This window comes from Marmota monax, unplaced genomic scaffold, assembly GCF_021218885.2.
Source record: "Marmota monax isolate L192 unplaced genomic scaffold, Marmota_monax_Labrador192_F-V1.1 WCK01_AAM20220418_F8-fsc00006, whole genome shotgun sequence".
Lineage (NCBI taxonomy): Eukaryota > Metazoa > Chordata > Mammalia > Rodentia > Sciuridae > Marmota > Marmota monax.
The window spans coordinates 17,941,287-17,961,494 of record NW_026693712.1 but is presented as its reverse complement, the minus strand read 5'-3'; the positions used below and the strand labels follow the sequence as shown (position 1 = coordinate 17,961,494).

At 38.9% G+C, this 20,208-nt stretch overlaps 1 protein-coding gene and 1 pseudogene across 8 annotated transcripts in view; both read left to right on the top strand.

Moving 5' to 3' along the window:
* The window catches only part of LOC124103771 (protocadherin alpha-C2), a 198,340-nt gene that overhangs the window by 60,492 nt on the left and 117,640 nt on the right, over positions 1-20,208 (top strand). The window contains exon 1 of one of the 8 annotated variants that reach the window (XM_046460480.2): positions 9,839-12,386. The exons of the other annotated variants lie outside the window; for them this stretch is intronic. Coding sequence (XP_046316436.1) covers positions 9,981-12,386 — 2,406 coding nt within the window. The 5' untranslated portion in view covers positions 9,839-9,980. Of the gene's footprint in view, positions 1-9,838; positions 12,387-20,208 lie in introns of those variants that run through there. 8 annotated transcript variants of the gene reach the window in all.
* LOC124103671 (protocadherin alpha-12-like) lies at positions 2,916-5,892 on the top strand (annotated as a pseudogene).

Genomic DNA, 20,208 nt, shown 5'->3' with positions numbered 1-20,208 from the left:
ATAAAATTTAATTTTGCATCTACTTCTGTGGCAAAACCTATTTTTATATTATTTGAAGGAAAAAATCCAGCCTTGCATTGTAATATGCTGGAAATAACATCCTACAATGGAAATAATAAAATTGTCCATTCTTAATTTTTTTCTGTGAGCTGGCAATAGATTTATCTAGCACATATTCAAGCAAAACTCCCTGATTCATGTTTCTAAAGTAAACTAGGCAAGTAAAATTATTAAAATTATTCAAGCAAATCATACAAACTTGCTAAGGGCATATATGTTTATGATATCTGCAATATGTGCTTATGGGCATTGTTTCCTACATTTTTTGAATTTATCTAGAATTTAACTCCATTAAAGTGAACAAAACTGATAATTATCATTGTATGCATTTCACTTTTATTCCTTTTGTGGTACTGGGGATTGAACTCAGGGTTGCTCTATCTATCACTAAGCTATTTCCCTAGACCTACTTATTTATTTAAATATAGATAGGATCTTTCTAAGTTGCCAGAGCTGTACTCAGACTTGGAATTCTCCTGCCTCTGTCTCATGGATAACTGAGATTATAAGAATTTACCACTGTGCCTGACTATTTCACATTTTAACTGCTCTGTCTTTAAATGTCTTATCTCAGTATAATCATGTAAGAGTCTAGCAAAGATCATTTACCACTAGGAATTTCTTCTATTTCTGTATGGGTTTTTTTGTTATGAATATGGTTGTAGAATTCTTTGAAAATCAGACATGGCTGTTTTAATGTTACACATCATGTCATTTGGCATAATATTCTAAAGGAGTCCATTCTTGGAACTTGGATCAGGAACTCCTATATTTGTTTGTTTATTTCTTCTTCTTCAAAACTTTTGTATTTTAATATTAATTGGCTAGTAACATTAAAAGTAGGTAAAAGATATTTGAAATTGTATAAATATAATAAATATGAATATTAAGGCATACATTATTGCCATTTCCAAATGAAGTTATTTGATTAAGTTCATCTAAATTTACTTTTAAAAAGACATTGGAGAATTTTAGATTACAGTTTAAATTTTTGTAAACCATTACTTTTGCATCACATAAATAGCTGGTGCACATTTAGATAATTTCAAATTACCAGAAATAATTTTTATAGATTCAGAGTCATTCATATTTATTCTTACTGTCAGAGCTACATTCTTGGGTAAAATTATAATTTCACCTTATTTTTTAGTTCAGGTAATACTAGGATAACAGATTTTATTACCTGCTTAATAATTTAATTATGTACAACAATGTATGAGAACTACATGACAGTATTTTTTTTTTCCTGACAGTACCTTAGCAATCCAGGTACATTAAGATTTTTGAAATTGAAAATAGGAAATGAAACTTGGTGGTGATGTTTAGCAATTTAAATAATTAGTTTGATTATATCAAAATTAAAGTGGTTTTCTTAAGTAAGAGCCAGTTTTATAGTTATTTTATACTCAGAGGTTATTTTTTTCTGGTTATATAAAGGCCTCACACCTCACTTACCTTTATTGTTGTATGTAAGAGGAGTGGCAACAAATTATGGGCTTGAAGATTTGAGTTTGAATATTAATGAAGCTTTAAAATCTATGTTTATTTTTCTTATCTATTTTGTTTTCATGATTATCTTGACTTATTAAAAATTATGAAAGCTCTTTTGGTTCACCTTGAACCATAGTCATCATTTTGATTTTCTGAAGAGACTTATATTTTGAGTAATTACTAACTGATCTGTAGGGAAAGATTTATCGAGAAACCAACATGTTTGTTTCATGTTCACATTCTTTTGCCTTTGGTTGGTGAGATTAAGTGCCTTAAAACACTTCATGAGATCATTTGCATATTGGTCTGCCATTGTTAGCTTAGAATATTGTGAAATTTGACAGCTTGACTCATACATTTTCATGGCAATGCTTTATTTCTTCCAAAATAAAGCTTTCTAGAACTTGTGCTTTGCGTTGCTTTAACATGCTATGGGAATAAGAGCAGGTGTATGAAAAACCATCACATATAAACATCAATGAACCCCAAACAATAACATCGTTCATATTTATGATGAATTACAATATTCAATAGAGTTGTACAATTTATATATGTGAAATGTTTAGCTCATATAAATATTTATGTTTCATTTTCTTTACTAGATAATGGCATTCTTAACATCTTCCTAACATCTTACAATAAAGTATTTGGGAAGCACTTTATCATGAAAACAGTGTGAATTGTAAGCATTGTAAGGTTAGGAGTGATTATTCCCCATAATAGTTAAAGGGTAACTTCTTTTATGCCTTATTTTCAAAGGTTTTTTAAAATTTTATTTATTCTAATTTGTTATAGATGACAGCAGAATGCAATTCAATTCATATCACACAAATAGAGCACAAATTTTCATGTCTCTGGTTGTACACAAAGTAGAGTCACTCCATTAGTGTTTTCATATGTGTATTTAGGGTAATGATGTCTGTCTCATTCCACCATCTTTTCTACCCCCATGCCTCCTCTCTTCCCCTCTCTCCCCTTTGCCTTATCTAAAGTTCTTCTATTCTTCCCACGCTGCCCCCCATCCCCATTATGAATTAGCATCCTTATATCAGAGAAAACATTTGGCACTTTGTTTTTTGGGGGATTGGCTAACTTCACTTAGCATTATATTCTTCAACTCTATCCATTTATCTGCAAATGCCATGAGTTTATTCTCTTTTAATGCTGAGTAATATTCCATTGAGTATATATATATATATATATATATATATATATATATATATATATATATATCAAAGGTTATTTTAATGATAAACTTTGAAGCAGAAAATGTTTTCAAACTACAACATAGGCATTTTTGTTTCGTTGCTAATAACATATAGGTTAACTAAATAGGATCATTCACAAATGATCCATGAAATGATCCAAAATAGAATTTAGAGAGACCAAGAAATGGCTAACCCCAAAGAACTTCTCTTCTTTTTCTTGTATTTACATAATCAGTCACATATGTCGCTATACACTCAAAAGGTGAAGAAGGAAAATTCTGTCTGTGCACATAGTTACCAACCATTCACATATAGGGTCAACTCCATATTGACTGGAACGCAGGTCAGGAATTATTAAATAGGTACATAAAGGGTCATAAAAATCTCATGTATGCTCTCCTTTAAAACGGCCTTCACTGTCTGCAATGGTGTTTATAGAGTGGAGGACTGATTCCTGTAATTGCTGCTCTCGCTTTTACTCCTGGCAGCCAGGGAAGGGGGAACCGGTCAGCTTCACTACTCAGTCGCGGAGGAGGCCAAGCACCGCACCTTCGTGGGCGGCATCACGCAGGACCTGGGGCTGGAAATAACAGAATTGGTGCCACGCCTGTTCCGGGTGGGGTCCAAGGATAGCAGGGACCTTCTAAAGGTAAATCTGCAGAATGGCATTTTGTTTGTGAATTCTCGGATCCACCGGGAGGAACTGTGCAGGGGGAGTGCAGAGTGTAGCATCCACCCGGAGGTGATCGTGGACAGACCGCTGCAGGTTTTCCATGTGGAGGTGGAGGTGAAGGACAGTAATGACAACCCTCCAGTGCTCAGAGAAAAACAGCATAAGGTCTGAACCTGCACCTCTGGACACAGTTTCTTCTAGAAGGCTCTTCTGATGCAGATTTTGGCATAAACTCTCTCCTAACTTATACATTAAGTTTAAAGGAGCATTTTGCACTTCAAACAACAACAGCAACAACAAAGATAAAAGCACATTGCCTGAGTTAATTCTTCCGAAGTTATTGTACAGAGAGGAAACCCCCGAACTTAATTTATTGCTGATGGTCATTGATGGTGGTAAACCGGAGCTAACAGGATTGTTCAGATTGGAATAACCATCCTGAATGTGATGCCAACGCTCCAGAGTTTGATAAGCCTGGTTATAAAGCAGTATTGTTTGAAAATGTCAGAAACAACACTAGAATAATTCAACTAAATGCTTTGGATCTGGACGAAGGCCTGAATGGGGAAATTTCCTGTGAAATCAGAATGATTTTGCCAGTGAGTGAGAACTGCAAGTTTTCAATTAATCCAGGTACAGGTGAAATTAGAATCCACAGGGAACTAGATTTTGAAGAGAATAATGCTTATGAAATTCAGGTTAACGCCATTGAAAAGGGATTCCTTCCATGGTAGGTCACAGCTTGGTCCTGGTGGAGGTTCTGTACCTGAATGACAATATTCCTGAGAAAATGGTTACTTCACTATCACTCCCTGTGAGAGAGGATGCCCAAGTGGGGGATTAGCGGGTCTGACCTTGACTCTGGGGCCAACAGACAGGTCACCTGCTCCTTGTCATCCTACATACCCTTCAAGCTGGTGTCTACATTCGAAAATTACTATTCCCTGGTTCTGGACAGTGCCTTGGACCATATCTGCCTATAAAGTCGTGGTTACTGCAAGGGATGAGAGCTCGCCTTCAATGTGGGTTACCACCAGGGTGTTGGTGAAGGTGGCGGACATGAACGACAATGCACCGACTTTTGCGCAACTTGAGTACGCGGTGTTGGTGAAGGAGACCAACCCACGGGCTACGGACGCACATGAGAACGCAAGGCTGTTGTATTCGCTGGTGGGTGGGCGATCGTATGCTGTGGAGCTACCTGTCAGTGCACGCGGAGAGCGACAGTGGGGTGCGCTGCAGCCTCTGGACCATGAAGAGCTTGAGCTGTTGTAGTTTCAGGTGAACGCGCAGGACCCTGGCTTGCAGCCCCTGGGCAGCAAAGTGACGTTGCAAGTATTCGAATTGAATGAAAATGACAGTGCTCGCTCCCTGCGAAGTCAGGGGCGGGCATCCCAGGTGGCACAGTGAGTCAGCGTGTGCCTCGATCAATGGATGCTGGCTACGTGGTAGCGAAGTACGTGCAGTGACCCTGATTCAGGATGCAATGCGTGACTATCTTATGAGCTGCTGCCGGCGACTGGTGTCGCGCAAAGCCCGTTCCGCGTGAGGCTGTATACTGGCGAGATTAGCACAAGGCGCGCCCTGGACTAAGCAGACGCGCCAAACAAGCGCTTTTTGGTGCTAGTGAAGGACAATGGCGAGTCCCCACTGACGGCCACTACCTCCGTGCTTGTGCCTTCTCCTGGAGAACAGTCAGGAGCCAAGGGACCGGCAGGTGCTGCAGACCAGAAGATGGTGGTGGTAGATGTCAAGGAGTACTTGATTATTACAGTCTACGTGGTGTCCAGCTTCTTTGTGCTCAAGCTGCTGTGTTTGCCGCCCTGCGGTGCTTGGTAGAGCCTGCCCAGCGCGCATGCGGGCTTGGATAGTGCATGAGGATGTGCTTTTTCGAGGTGGAGGTCGGGTGGTACTCACAGGAGGCAGAGGGTGTGTTCTGGAGAGGATCACCTAAGACTGACCTCTTAGCTTTCAGTTCCAGTCTTCAGCCATCTCAAGAAGATTGTTTAAATTCTTCCAGGGAAGTAAGTTATTGATATCAATTATGTGTATGTTTCCCTGTAATAACTTGATTTTAGGTTATAACCATATCCTCTTTTTGTTATTCTTTTCTTCACAATGTTATCCCGTAAACCATGAAATGTCTACTGTTCTCTGGTCTGATCATTCTTTTCTTAAATCTTAAACCACTTATCACTTGTTTGCTTTAGTTTCACATAATTTTCATGTATCATCATATGTAATTTCCATGTATCATCTAACATTACATGCATCATTGGAAGATAATGGAAGCCCTATTGAAGTTCATAGAGAGTACTGAAGTTTAAAAGCAATCAAGCAGTTTTTATAAATTATCAAAAATTTATAGCAAGTTGTCTGCTAATTAAGAGGTTCTCAGCTGAAACACTTTTCCTTCTATTTTTTCATTTCTACATTCAGTAACAACTGTGTACATCTTTACTTATTTTCAGAAACAACATATTTAATTAACAATTATCTCAAGATAAGAGAATATGAAGAAATGTAGAAAGAAAAATAATGAACTTTTCTATACAATTTACATGGATTATTTTGCTTCTGCTGACCTTAATGAACTCTAAATGAGAGAAGCTCATATGTCCCAAATTCTGATGTTGATTTACAAAAATTTTCACAATTATATGTCACTTTCTTCATTCCAAATTAGTAGATATGAACTTTGTATAGAATTGTATATAACTCTTTAGTTTTTTGTTTGAAAATTTGATTTGCCATAAGCAATTTTGATAGATGTAAATATCATTAAAGTTAGAAAACCTTTGACTGTACATATGTATCCATCTCAAGCTGAAAGTCAAGATCTTTTTCTTAGTCATTCTTATTTTGAACATTCATGTGTTATTCAACATTACTTTAGGGAATGAGTTACATGGATATAATGAAGACCATAGATCACCACATCTGAAAATTTCCATTCTTGCCGCAGTCTGGCTGGGAACAAATCAGGAGCCACTGAAGCAGGAACAAACTTTATTTTTGAACTGCAGGAAAACACTTCACACAGCTCGGGGGAATCCTCCCTAAGCCACCTGGCTCCTCCAGGAACCCCCAGCCGGAAATATCTCTCCCGGAAATCCCTCCTCCTGCACTTCCCCAACCAATGGGAACTCTCGGGGAATCCCCAGAAATCCCCAGGAGAACTCAAAAATAGTGCAAGAACTCAAAAGTTGTGGCAGAGGCGGATAGTAATGCCTCGCCTGTCAATCAATACTGTTGGCAAAATGCCAGGGGCCATACAGACTCGGCAGTGGCTCTCAGCACATTCTCTCCTTTTTCTTGCTATCTATGAGTTATTAGCATTGAAAATAATAGTATGTTAAATTAAAAACTGACCAAATGTTTGATAACTCTTAAATTTATTTTTTAATTTGGTCATAAATTTAGGATTTCAGGCAAATTACAAAAATAATTAAAAGAATTCCTAAACTCATTAAACTTGATTCCTTAATTTTTCCTTATGTACTAGGGCCATTAAAATAGCCTCCTTGATCCCCATTCTAATTTCTCTGAAGGCTTAAATTATGACAGTAGAAATGAATGAAAAGAACCATGTACTGGAATTGGGAATATAAGATGTAGCTGTAGAGGATTTGCCTAGCATGTGCCAGGCTCTAGCATGTGCAAGTTTAATTGCCAGGAGTGGAAGTGGAAGGAAAGAACCATGCATATGGTAGCAAGGTAGAAGCAGCCAGATGATTGATGACTCAGTATAAATGATAAGAAAGATAAAAGTTGAAGATAACACCCCCTCCCTTTTCAATTTGGTCAACAGGGAGGATGTGATTGCTCTAAAAAAATATGCAAAACAGAGTTGGTAAAACAGTTCATATATGTTTGGTCATGTAAGGAATGGAGAGGAACATTTAAGAAAATGGTATTTTTGAGGTTTCAAGAGAACACTACTATGGCTGGAAGTATGGATCTAGAATTCAGAGGAGATTATAGAATAAATGCCTGAGGGAAAAATATAAATCCTTGAAAGGATAAAATCACCAAGAGAGAAACTGAAACATTTAAAAAATAATAATTCCAAGAAAACAATTTAGGTGGATAGTTGTGTTAGTTCCTGGAGCTGCTATAAGAAATGACTGGATGGTACACAACAAAAATCTATTCACTTTCAGTTTTGGAGATCTGAAGTCCAAAATAAAGGTGTTAGCAGGGCTGTATTCCCTCTGGAAGCTCTAAGGGAATACATCTAGGGAATATATCTGTTCTTTGCTTCTTTAAGTTTCTCATGGGTGGTGCCATTCCTTAGCTTGTGGCTGCATCATTCCAATCTCTATCTCCATGGTCACATAGCTTCCTCCTCTTCTCCATGTATTCTCTGTGTACATGTGATTGCACTTAGGGCCCACCTGTATACTCCAGGATAAATGTCTCCTTGCAAGATTCTTAATTTAATTACATCATTTGCCTATAAAGTAATATTCAAAAGTTCTGAGTCTTAAGATGTGGGTATATCTTTTTGAGGAACCACCATTCACCCAACTATAGTAGGCCTAAAATCTCAGGGAGAATAGATAGGCAGCTGAGATCAAACTTCAACTAAATGTTAGAAATTAGAGGTGAAGGAAAGGAGATAAACAAAAGTTTTTTCCCCCAGAAGTAGCATGTTTAAGTATATATGTTCATATACATATGTTTTAATAAAAACATATAATACAATTATTTATATATAAATTGATGCATATTTTAGTTAGAGATATTTGAGAATTTTTTTGTGTGAGAGCAAAGAAGCAAGTAAAGAAGGTGATACGAAAGACAAAACAGGAAGCAAGGGAATGAAGTGAAGATAAAAACATGAAGGAGATGAAAATGGAAAATAATATTTTTCAGATTATAGGGTTAGCATAAAAAGTGGGGACAGTTTTTTCCTGTGACTAATAGGGAGAAAAGTAGAGACTACAAAGAAAATTGTTGATATGAGAAGAGAGCAGTGAGTTCACTCTCTTAATAGGAAAATTATCCAAAAGTCCAGCAGTAGGAATAGAGTGGAGAATTGTGAAGAGAGAAGGACAATATAAAATAATTTCTGAAGGCAATAGGAAGAGTTTATTAGTTAACTTGAGGTCCAGCTGTAGAAAATGTGTAAGTAAACTTCTAGAGAATATAGTCATCATCATTAAATAACTACTTTTTACTGAGGTCAATAGGAAGAATAGAGAAAATGAACAGTTAATTGTGTGTTGGATGCTAAAGAATGTTAGAGAGGAGTAAGACAAAGTTTAAGAGGGGAAAGAGGTACAGAAATCAACCCAGATGTCATTTCCTACAGAGTTGTGCACAGAAATAAATATCAGAAAGATATTTATTAGAGCTATTATATATTTTTCATTGTGTTATTTGGCCTGGACCTAGTAATGATATCAATGGATAAAAAAAGATTCACTTCTTTTCCTTGCTTACGATGTCTTAACACCTTTGTCTTGCTATTGTCACTTACTTGGAAAGTCAGAATCAATTTAAATGGTAGTAAGTTTTTTCTTAGTGATGATGAAATGAGAAAGGGAGGAAAAAAGAAAAAGAAGATAAGTCTATTGGTTGTAGTTTAAATTCTATTAAATATACAGGAGGCTGGTTCTTTGCTGAGAGCCAAGGCCGAGTCTGTATGGCCCCTGGCATTTTGCCAACAGTATTGATTGACAGGCGAGGCATTACTATCCACCTCTGCCGCAACAGTTCTTAGCATGTTTTTGTCAAAGGGAACTTAAAACTTCAAAGTGTTGTTGTATTTAAATAGTCTTGAGTTCACTGTGTATTTACGCTCACACACAAGCTCACACACATTTGACTAAACACTTTCTTTCATATACAAACATTTTACCTACACGGCACAGTCATATTTGGATGAATTTATAAATATGGTGAAATAATTCAAAATCTGGTGTATCACTTACCAATATCCTTCGCATTCATCTGCTTTTTCTCCCCTTATGTGATTGTTATATTTCCATTTGGAATCAGTGGCCATTGTATGAGAAGGTCCCTTGAAAAATATTGCAGGAAAAGGAAATTGCAACCAAAGCCTTCAGGAATATGAGAACTAGAGATCCATTGCTCTCAAATGAATGTATAATATTCTCCCTTTAAAAGTTCTCCATGGAGGTTTTACACATGAAACAAATTTGTGGAAAAATTGAACACATCAACCCAACTGTCAAATAACATCCAATGCTGAGCAGCATACAACGATTTACTGTTTCTGTAAAGGTATATATTTAATCTCAAATTACATATTTGCGGCGAAAAAGTCGGTAAATGTGAGGAAAACGATACCCTACATCAATGGAAAATATGAAGACCTAGTCATTCTTACACTTACACATTCATGCGCATGGTGTCGCTCTTTACTGAGAATGTTTCTGCGAAGAAAGGCACCGTATCTTCCTCCAGAAAATTCGTCAGGTAGTGGGAAATCCGTTGCGAATTCTCTCGCACTAGAAGCTCATAAAACGGATCCTTGAGAGGAAGTTTTATGTAAGGCATTCTATATACTGTAGATATCTATGAATCCTTATGCGTGTATCATGCTATTTTCCTTGCAAAGAGACCCGGGAGCCCGGCACCTTCTGTTCTCGCTTCTGCTCCTCACAGACTGGGAGGCCGGGAGCGGTCAGCTCCACTACTCTGTCCCGGAGGAGGCAAAACACGGCACCTTTGTGGGCCGCATCGCGCAGGACCTGGGGCTGGAGATAACAGAATTGGTGCCACGCCTGTTCCGGGTGGCGTCCAAGGACCGCGGGGACCTTCTGGAGGTAAATCTGCAGAATGGCATTTTGTTTGTGAATTCTCGGATCGACCGGGAGGAGCTGTGCGGGCGGAGCGCAGAGTGTAGCATCCATCTGGAGGTGATCGTGGACAGGCCACTTCAGGTTTTTCATGTGGAGGTGGAAGTTAAAGATATTAATGACAACCCGCCGGTATTCCCTGAAAATAACAAAAGCATAATGATTGCAGAATCTAGACCTCCAGAAACCAGATTTCCACTAGATGGCGCTTCGGATGCAGATATTGGCGCAAACGCTGCCTTGACCTACCGACTGGATCCCAACGATTATTTCACTTTGGATTACCAAAACAATCGTGAACAAACGTCTTCGTTATCACTTGTGTTAAGGAAAACATTAGACAGGGAGGCAATTCAGGAACATAGTTTATTACTGACAGCCAGTGATGGAGGTAAACCAGAGCTGACAGGCACAGTTCAGCTGTTGATCATAATTCTGGATGTGAATGACAATGCTCCAGAATTTGATCAATTCGTTTATAAAGTTAAAGTGTTAGAGAATGCACTTAATGGAACACTCCTGATTAAACTAAATGCCACAGATCCTGATGATGGTACTAATGGAGATATAGTTTACTCTTTTAGAAGGCCTGTGTCTCCCTCAGTGGTGTATGCATTTAACATAAATTCCAACGATGGAGAAGTTAGGACAAAAGGTAAACTGGATTTTGAAGAAAAGAAATTATATGAAATATCCGTGGAGGCAGTTGACAAAGGGAATATTCCAATGACGGGTCATTGTACCCTTTTGGTGGAAGTACTAGATATAAACGATAATGCCCCTGAAGTAACCATCACTACTCTGTCACTTCCCATCAGAGAAGATACACAACCTAGTGCAGTCATCGCCCTGATCAGCGTTTCCGACCGTGACTCTGGTGCCAACGGACAGGTCACCTGCTTTCTGACGCCCCATGTCCCCTTTAAGCTGGTGCCCACCTTCAAGAATTATTATTCGCTGGTGCTGGACAGCGTTCTGGATCGTGAGACTATATCTGACTATAAGCTGGTGGTGACAGCGCGTGACGGGGGCTCGCCTTCGTTGTCGGCCACAGCCAGCGTGTCCGTGGAGGTGGCCGACGTGAACGACAATGCACCAGCGTTCACGCAGACCGAGTACACCGTGTTCGTGAAGGAGAACAACCCACCGGGATTCCACATCTTCACAGTGTCCGCGCGGGACGCGGACGCGCGGGAGAACGCGCTAGTGTCCTACTCTCTGGTTGAGCGTCGGGTGGGCGAGCGTGCGCTGTCGAGCTACGTGTCAGTGCACGCAGAGAGCGGCAAGGTGTATGCGCTGCAGCCCTTGGACCATGAGGAGTTGGAGCTGCTGCAATTCCAGGTGACCGCGCGCGACGCTGGCGTGCCGTCCCTGAGCAGCAACGTGACGCTACAGGTGTTTGTATTGGACGAGAATGACAACGCGCCCACGCTGCTGCCTCCTCGGGCAGGTGGCTCTATGAGCGAGCTGGTGCCACTGTCAGTGGATGTGGGCCAAGTGGTGGCGAAGGTGCGCGCTGTTGATGCGGATTCGGGGTACAATGCGTGGTTATCTTATGAGCTGCAGATGCTGGCGGGCAGTGTGCGCAGCCCGTTCCGTGTAGGGCTGTATACTGGTGAGATCAGTATCACGCGCGCCCTGGATGAGGTGGACGCGCCACGCCAGCGACTGCTGGTGCTAGTGAAGGACCATGGCGAACCAGCACTTACCGCCACTGCTACAGTGCTGGTGTCACTGGTGGAGAGTGGTCAGGTGTCAAAGGTCTCTTCGCGGTCGTCCACCAGTGCCTCTGGCCCAGAGGCGGCGCTGGTGGATGTCAACGTGTACCTGATCATAGCCATCTGCGCGGTGTCCAGCCTGTTGGTGCTCACGCTGGTGCTGTACATGGCATTTCGCTGCTCCGCGGTGCCCACTGGGGGCGCGTGCGGCCGTGGGAAGCCCACGCTGGTGTGCTCCAGCGCAGTGGGAAGCTGGTCTTACTCGCAACAGAGGCGACAGAGGGTGTGTTCTGGAGAGGTCCCACCCAAGACCGACTTAATGGCCTTTAGCCCGGGTCTTGCTCCAGTTTTGGGTTCTGCAGAGGAAACATGCCAGAGAGAAGGGCAGGCAGAGTTCTTGAAAGCGGTAAGTTCCTATTTTGAAGAATAGACTTTTTTTTTTTTTTTTTTTTTACATATTTGCTTTTTATTTTTGGTTAAAGAATTTTTGTAAATCCGGGATAATCTGATAATTTTTTGTCCTTAGATATTAAAATATATACAAACATCTTAAGAAATAGTCTTAACTAAATATTTTAGCCTTCTTGACAGTTGTTCATTTAAAATATCTTTAACCCCAATTTTGAGATTGTTTCTTAGGTTAATTTTAATTTCCCTGCTCTTTATCATCTTTAACAATTTGGTTATTGACATTTAGGTTGGATTATTCTTCATAGTGAAACCTGAAGTCACCACAATGAAGTGTCCAAAACTGAAATAATTTGGTTTTGTTGTCCTGTTAATAGTTTTCTATATTTATTATGTATTCACCATTTACAAAAATCCCACGTTTTGAGAACTTAAGCATTTTTTTAAAATGTTGTTTTAATGAGGCTAATCAAAATTTAAATTTTTGAATCTTTTTATTTAATTTACACATATGCCTACATACATGTATTATTTTAAAGTGCTTCATAACTTTTCATGGAAATGCCTCATTTTACAGTTCATTTTTCTTTCTTTTAAATAATTTCTTTTGGCACTCCTTTGTTGTCTTCTAGGCACATCAATGTTTCCCTCTCAGGTATCCCATAACAAGCTACTTGTGATTTTCCTTTCATATTTTTATTTGCACTCAGATAATTATTCATGAATTTACATTCATGTAGTGATTTTTTATTATTGTTTAGTTTTAAATATTTAACACGTTATGTATTTTAGATCTCTTTGTCACAAGACTTTTGGGAAATCTTTTATTTTAATTAGTTATGTATGACAGCAGAATGCATTACAATTTATATTACATGTATAGAGCACAATTTTTCATATCTTTGGTTGTACACAAAGTAGAGTGCTGGGAGCCATTAGCCAAGTAGGTATGACAATTTCCTTGCCAGCATACCCCATGTTGCTTAGTGGAAGGACTCGTGGAAATAGGACATTTTGCAGTGACATTGCATGTAGGTGACCTTGCTCAAGGACCAGGGCGGATTAGGGTGTTCCCGGTTTAGGATAATCGGGTTTAGGGCGTTCCAGGTTTAAGATTATTCCTGCTGGGAATAGGGCGTATCCTGCTGCCTGAGTTCCCCTTGAGTTCTCATGGGATTCAGACAGTATTTTTTGGGAGACAGAAGCCCAGTGGGAGTGGATTTGGGCAGAGAACGTGGATTTCCCCAGAACGTGATTGTAGACGGCTGGTGTGAGTTCGGGAATAAAGAGTTGCTGTTTGGATCTACAAGCTGTGTGGTGGCTGGTGATTTTGTGCCCAGCCAGACTTCGGCAGTAGAGTCACACCATTTGTGTCTTAATACATGTAAGTAGGGTAGTGATGTACATCTCATTCCACCAACTTTCCTAACCCCATGCCCCCTCCCTTCCCCTCCCTCCCCTTTGCTCTATCTAGAGTTGTCTAATTCACCCATGCTCCCCGCCCCAAGCCCATTATGAATCAGCATCCTTATATCAGAGAAAACATTTGGCATTTGGTTTTGCAAATGTGATACTATTAATAGCTGTGTGGTAATGATAGTGTGGACATATCACTACACATTCAGTTATTCACCTGGGGATGAGCAAACACTTTGTTTTTAGTGTTCTTTTACAAAGAACATGTTGTACTATCATTTTATGTATTTCCTAAAAACTGATACTTGATTCTCACAGTGGAATTGATCACCAAAGAGTATCAATAATTTTAATTTTGAAGTATGTTAATAGGTGGTTTTCTGCTGAGAGCCACTGCCGAGTCTGTATGGCCCCTGGCATTTTGCCAACAGTATTGATTGACAGGCGAGGCATTACTATCCGCCTCTGCCTCAACTTTTGAGTTCTTGTTCTCCTGGGGATTTCCGGGGATTCCCTGAGAGTTCCCATTGGTTGGGGAAGTGCAGGAGGAGGGATTTCCGGGAGAGATATTTCCTGCCGCAGTCGGCTGCAGCAAACTAGCGGGGGGTGGGGGGGTGGGGGGGTGGGGGGGTGGGGGGGTGGGGGGGGTGACGAAGAACTTGTGTACTTGATACAGCAGGAGTAGGAGCCGTTTATTGCAGGACAGGAGCAGTATTTATACATTCCACAGAGATTATCTAATTAGCATAAACTAGATACATCAGTCAACCAATAAGGAATCTCTACACTTAATGGCTTGCTTTTGTTACTTCTCAAACCACTCCCTCTGGCATTTTGCCAGGCACCATCCAGACTTGTTTACGAACTCTAACATTCCCCTGGCTAAATGCCAGGTGTTATTTTGACTTGTTTACAGACTCTAACATTTCCCCCTTTTGTTTAATTTAAATAACGACCATAGTGGTTTTTACAGAAACACCATAAATAACCTGCTACAAACAGAAAGGGAGGATACAAAATGCCACAATACCAAGCCAATTGATGGCTCCATGCAAGAAGCCCTTGGAAAAATTATACCAGCAATGACACTGTTAGCAAAGATACCGAGTTACAATTTGTTGTAGATTACAGTTTGTTGTCTCACTCCAGGTAAAGCAGTGTCTCAATAGATTAACTCACAGACCAGGTAAATCACAGTCCAGGTAAGTTCTGCAGGCAGCTAGCTTAAATCACAGTCCAAGTAAGTTCTGCAGGCAGCTAGCTTGATCCGAAGTCTCGTCCGGTTTTCAGCAACACTGGAAATTCTTCCACCCTCGTTTTCACCTGCACTGGGATGAAGGCAGGAACTCCGGCAATGATGTTAAAGAAAATCCTGTAGTATTCCAGCAGGTGCTAAGAAAACAACCTTCTGAACAATTTAGTACATTATCTCAAGATTTTTTGCATTTGAAATAAGCATTAATAGTGCTCACTACTCATCAGCTTCCAGGTGTGGGAGAACCATTGTAGCTTAGTTATTGGCATTGAAAATGACCAAACATCAGGGACACCAGTAGCATCTTCTGCTGGCTGTAGTGCCTGGGCAGCCCCAGATGGCCCTGGGGAGTGTCCCAGACTCAAACTGCTACTGGGCACAGGGAGCAAGAGCCTGCGAGACTGTGCCTCCTGGTCAGGTCTAGATTTGGGCTCCGGCAGTGGAAGAGCCAGCTCCCCGGCCAGGAGGCGGGGAAGGGCCAGTCGCCGCCACCTCTTGGAAAATCCTTGCTGCGCTGTGACCAGCTTGCACACTCGGCAGCCGCCTCTCCGCTTCACGCACCCTCCGGTAACGAAAAGTATTTAGTAATAGCCTTTTGCTGCAACTTTTTTCCTGATAATCCTTCTTCTTCTGAACTTTCTTTTTCTTTCTGACTAGAGTTCCTGGGCTTCTATCAACACATGCCCTAACTATTCTTGGTTCCACTGGGGTGCCTTCTTCCCTTAGTAATTTACTTCTCGCCCCTTCCATATTTTCATCACAAAGACAATACAATACACTGAGACAAAACAAGACACAAACATACTGTATCAATCTTCTCCATTTTCTCGAAATGGCCATTTTTCCTCTCGCCCTATCTGCCTAGGGACGAGCAGATTGCTCCCGTCCTATCTATGGACGGGCAGCTTTTTTCGTCACTTACCCCCGAGTGTCCCGGGGCTCCCCGTAACAGGCCACCATCTGCCGGAGTCCGGCTGGCTGCAGCAAAATAACCGGGGGGTGACGAACAACTTGTGAACGTTGATACAGCAGGAGTAGGAGCCGTTTATTGCAGGACAGGAGCAGTATTTATACATTCCACAGAGCTTATCTAATTAGCATAAACTAGATACATCAGTCAACCAATAAGGAATCTCTACACTTAATGGCTCGCTTTTGTTACTTCTCAAACCACTCCCTCTGGCATTTTGCCAGGCACCATCCAGACTTGTTTACGAACTCTAACATTCCCCTGGCTAAATGCCAGGTGTTATTTTGACTTGTTTACAGACTCTAACAATTTCCGGCTGGGGGTTCCTGGACAAGCCTGGTGGCGTTTGGGAGGATTCCCCAGGAGCTGTGTGAAGTGTTTTCCTGCAGTTTAAAAATAAAGTTTGTTCCTGCTTCAGTAGCTCCTGATTTGTGCCCAGCCAGACTGTGGCAGTTTTCCAAAAATTTTGTAGTACTTGAAATTTCCACCAAACAGTTAAGAGCATTCTTTTCATCTTATCTCCAGAAGCAATAGAGGATTTACTTTCTGTTGTTGTGATCAGTCTGAAATATCAAACAAATATTTTATTATTTGTTTTAATTAGTTATACGTGACAGTAGAATGCACTTATATACTTTGATGTATCATACATAGATGGATATAATTTCTCATTTTTCTGAGTATACATATTGTAGAATCACATTAGTCATACAGTCAACTACATACATGCAGTAATAATGTCTGTTTCATTCTACTATTTTTCTTATCCCCACATCCCCTGCCTTCCCCTCCTTTCATTTCTCTCTACTTAATCTGAGGTAACTTTTGTTTTTTGCATTACAATTCTTTTTTTTTTCATTACAATTCTTAATACACATAAATACCACACTTTTTGTAATGCTAAGTATGAAGTCAGCAAATCCCCCCCAAACAAATACCGAATGTTTTCTCTGATATAGGGAGGTTACTCATAGTGGAATTGGGAGGGAGAGCATGGGAGGAATAGATGAATTCTAGATAGGGAAGAGGGGTGGGAGAGAAAGGGAGGGGGCAGGGGATTAACAAGGATGGTGGAATGTGATGGACATCATTGTACAAAGTACAAGTATGAAGACTTGAATTGGGTGTCAATATACTTTATATACAAACAGAAATATCTGTTATTTTAATTTTAAATTCCTATATGTCACCAGTGGAATTGAGAATTTTATGTTATTTTGTTTTGGACTTCATTGTCTTTGATTTATCAATAAAACTCTTTACCCATTTTCACATATGAAAAAAATGTGGTTCTTAATTTGGGAAAATTCTTTGGACAACATAAATATTACCAATTTATCTGCTAAGTGCATCACAAATGTACTTTTCTCCAGTGTCATTTCTACTGATTTGTTTATAGAATATTTTGCAATATAAAAGTGTTCAAAATTCATATAGTCAAACATGTCTAATTTTTATTTTATGCATTTTAAAGTTTGAAGGTTAGTTTGAAAAGTCTTTCTAACCTCTGTATTGAAATTCACTGGGCTAGGGGTAAAGCTCAGTGGTAGAACACAGGACTAACATGCACCAGGCCCTTAGTTCTATCTCCAGCACCACAAATAAATAAATAAATAAATAAATATACACATATATATAATTCATTAATTAAATTTATTTAATAAACACATATTCAATGTTCTCTATATACTAGGGGTTTTACAGAATAGGAATATAGCTTTGAAATTCATTCTTTTTTTGTTGTTGTTAAATATAAATTTCTAGATTGGTGCCATTTTACTTTTGCCTGAAAATTTTCTTTAATACTTCTTGTGTTCTGGTACTGAATTCACTCAAATTTGTGAAAATTTTTTATTGCAATTTCATTTTTTAAGATGTATTTTTACTGGATATATAGGATAATTTTTGAAAGGTGTTATTCATTCCCTTGCCTCCTGGCTTGAATAGTTTCTGATGAGAAGATTGCTATTGTTTTTACCTTTGTTCTTTCCCCTCCATCACTTCTTATAGTGTCAGTTTAAACTATCCTTTTAACAAATGTCATTTTTATCATTGATTTTTGCAAATTGATCATTATGTTCTTTAGTCTTATTTTCTTTATGTTAGTCTATTTGGGATTTGTTGATTTTCTTGATCTGTGGATTTACCATTTTCACCAAATTTGGGAAAATTTTAACCATATTGCTTCAAATATTTTTTCTTCCTTTCTGCCTTTCTGTGACTCCAATTACACTTATGTTGGACCATCTGATGTTTTCTTTGTCTTTTCACTCTCTGTGCCTCATTTAAGATACATTTACTGGTATATTTTCAACTCCACTAATTTTTCTTTTGTAGTGTCATGTCTTCTAATCCTAACCAGTATATTTTGAAAAATTCAGACAGTATATTTCTTATCTCTGTGAGATTCCACTTTGGTCTTTCATTTTGTTTATCTCCACATAATATTCATCTTTTGATCTATATACTTGATTATATAAGTATATTTATTATAGATGTTTTAACACTCTTGTCTCCCTGTTTGAACGTTTTTCTCTGCTTCTTTTGATTGATCTTTCTTTTTGTGTGGATTGTGTGGATTTGCATGGCAGGTAATATTTGATTAGATGCCAGACATGGTGAATTTTACATTGTTAGGTACTGAAGTGTGTGTGTGTGTGTGTGTGTGTATGTGTGTGTTTTCCTTTAAAGTGATGGTTTTCCATCAGGGACAATTTTGCTCCTACCCCAGTAGATAATCTGAAAATACCTGGATACATTTTAGTACTTACAACTAGGGTATTGCTATAGCACCTAGTGATAGAGGCCAGAGATACTGCTAAATATCCAATAATTGCTGCTAAACATCCCACATAACAAAGAATTATCCAGATCAAAATATCAATAGTGTTGCTACTGGGAAATTCTGCTTTCAAGAGCATTGAACTTAATTTGACGTGAAGTTGAGTTTTTTGATACAATTTTTTTTTTCTTTCAAAGCTTGATTTTAAGCTTTGTTAGTGCACATTTAGGATAGCTTTTAGTATAAGACTAATTTGACCAGCTTTTAACATAATAATGCCTTAGGACACCACTTAATGCCCTGTAAAGTCTTAAGAAGTCTCTTTTCTCTGACTGATGGGAGTGCAAAATATTTCCAGCCCTGAATGAGTTCTAGGAATTATTCTGCTTACTCATTTGAAGTGATTATTTCCCTGGATTTGTGGAGTTTTACCCAATGCACATGCACATTACTACTATTCAAACAAATTTTGTAGAAGACCCCTCTGCAGATCTGTGGAGCTCTTTCTCAGTTCATTTTCTTATATCCTTCTTTGCAAATTCTATTTTTCTGGGCCTTGCTTAGCTTTGATTTCTTTATGCTGGTGCAGTGAGGCCACTGGGCTGTTTACTTTTCCCCCTTGCTATTGCCTAGTGTGATGAGGACAATCTTAAGGTTGATCTTATTTGTATTCTCTCTTGAAGATTGTAGCCTTCCTTACCTATTGTCTGAAAACAGTTCCTTTATATACTTTATGCAGTTTTCTTATTGTTTATCATGGTAGGATAAAACAGAAGTTCATACATTATTGTATATCATTGCAAAATGTCTGTCTACTCTGTTTGTTTCTTTGAATTTTAAATTCCAAAGAGTTTGTTATTAATATCAACAAACATTTTTAAAATCAGAATTTACTTGGATATCTTTTCATTAACCCCTATATTTTCAACCTTATTCATTACATTAAGTACATTCTTATGAAAGGATGAAGCTCAATATTGCTTTTGAAACTTAATATTATGCCTTTCTTTTAATGTAGAATTTAGATCATTCATGGTTAGTGTGATGCATTATATATGTATTATATATTTTATTTCATGTTTATTGGTTATTTTACTTTTTTAATATTTATTTTTTTAGTTGTAGTTGGACACAATACCCTTATTTTAATATGGTGCTGAGGATTGAACATAGGGCTTTGCATGTACCAGGTGAGTGCTCTACCACTGAACCACAACCCAGCCCTGGTTATTTTACGTTTTTGTCCTTTTTTATTTTCATGATTTTGGTGATTTACTAAAAAGGAATGCTTATTATCTTACCTCTTTTAATTTGGAAGTTCTAATATAGTTTTTGTCTCTAATAATGCTCATATTCTTTCCTACTTATCTCTGTATTTTAACATTATAATTGTGAAT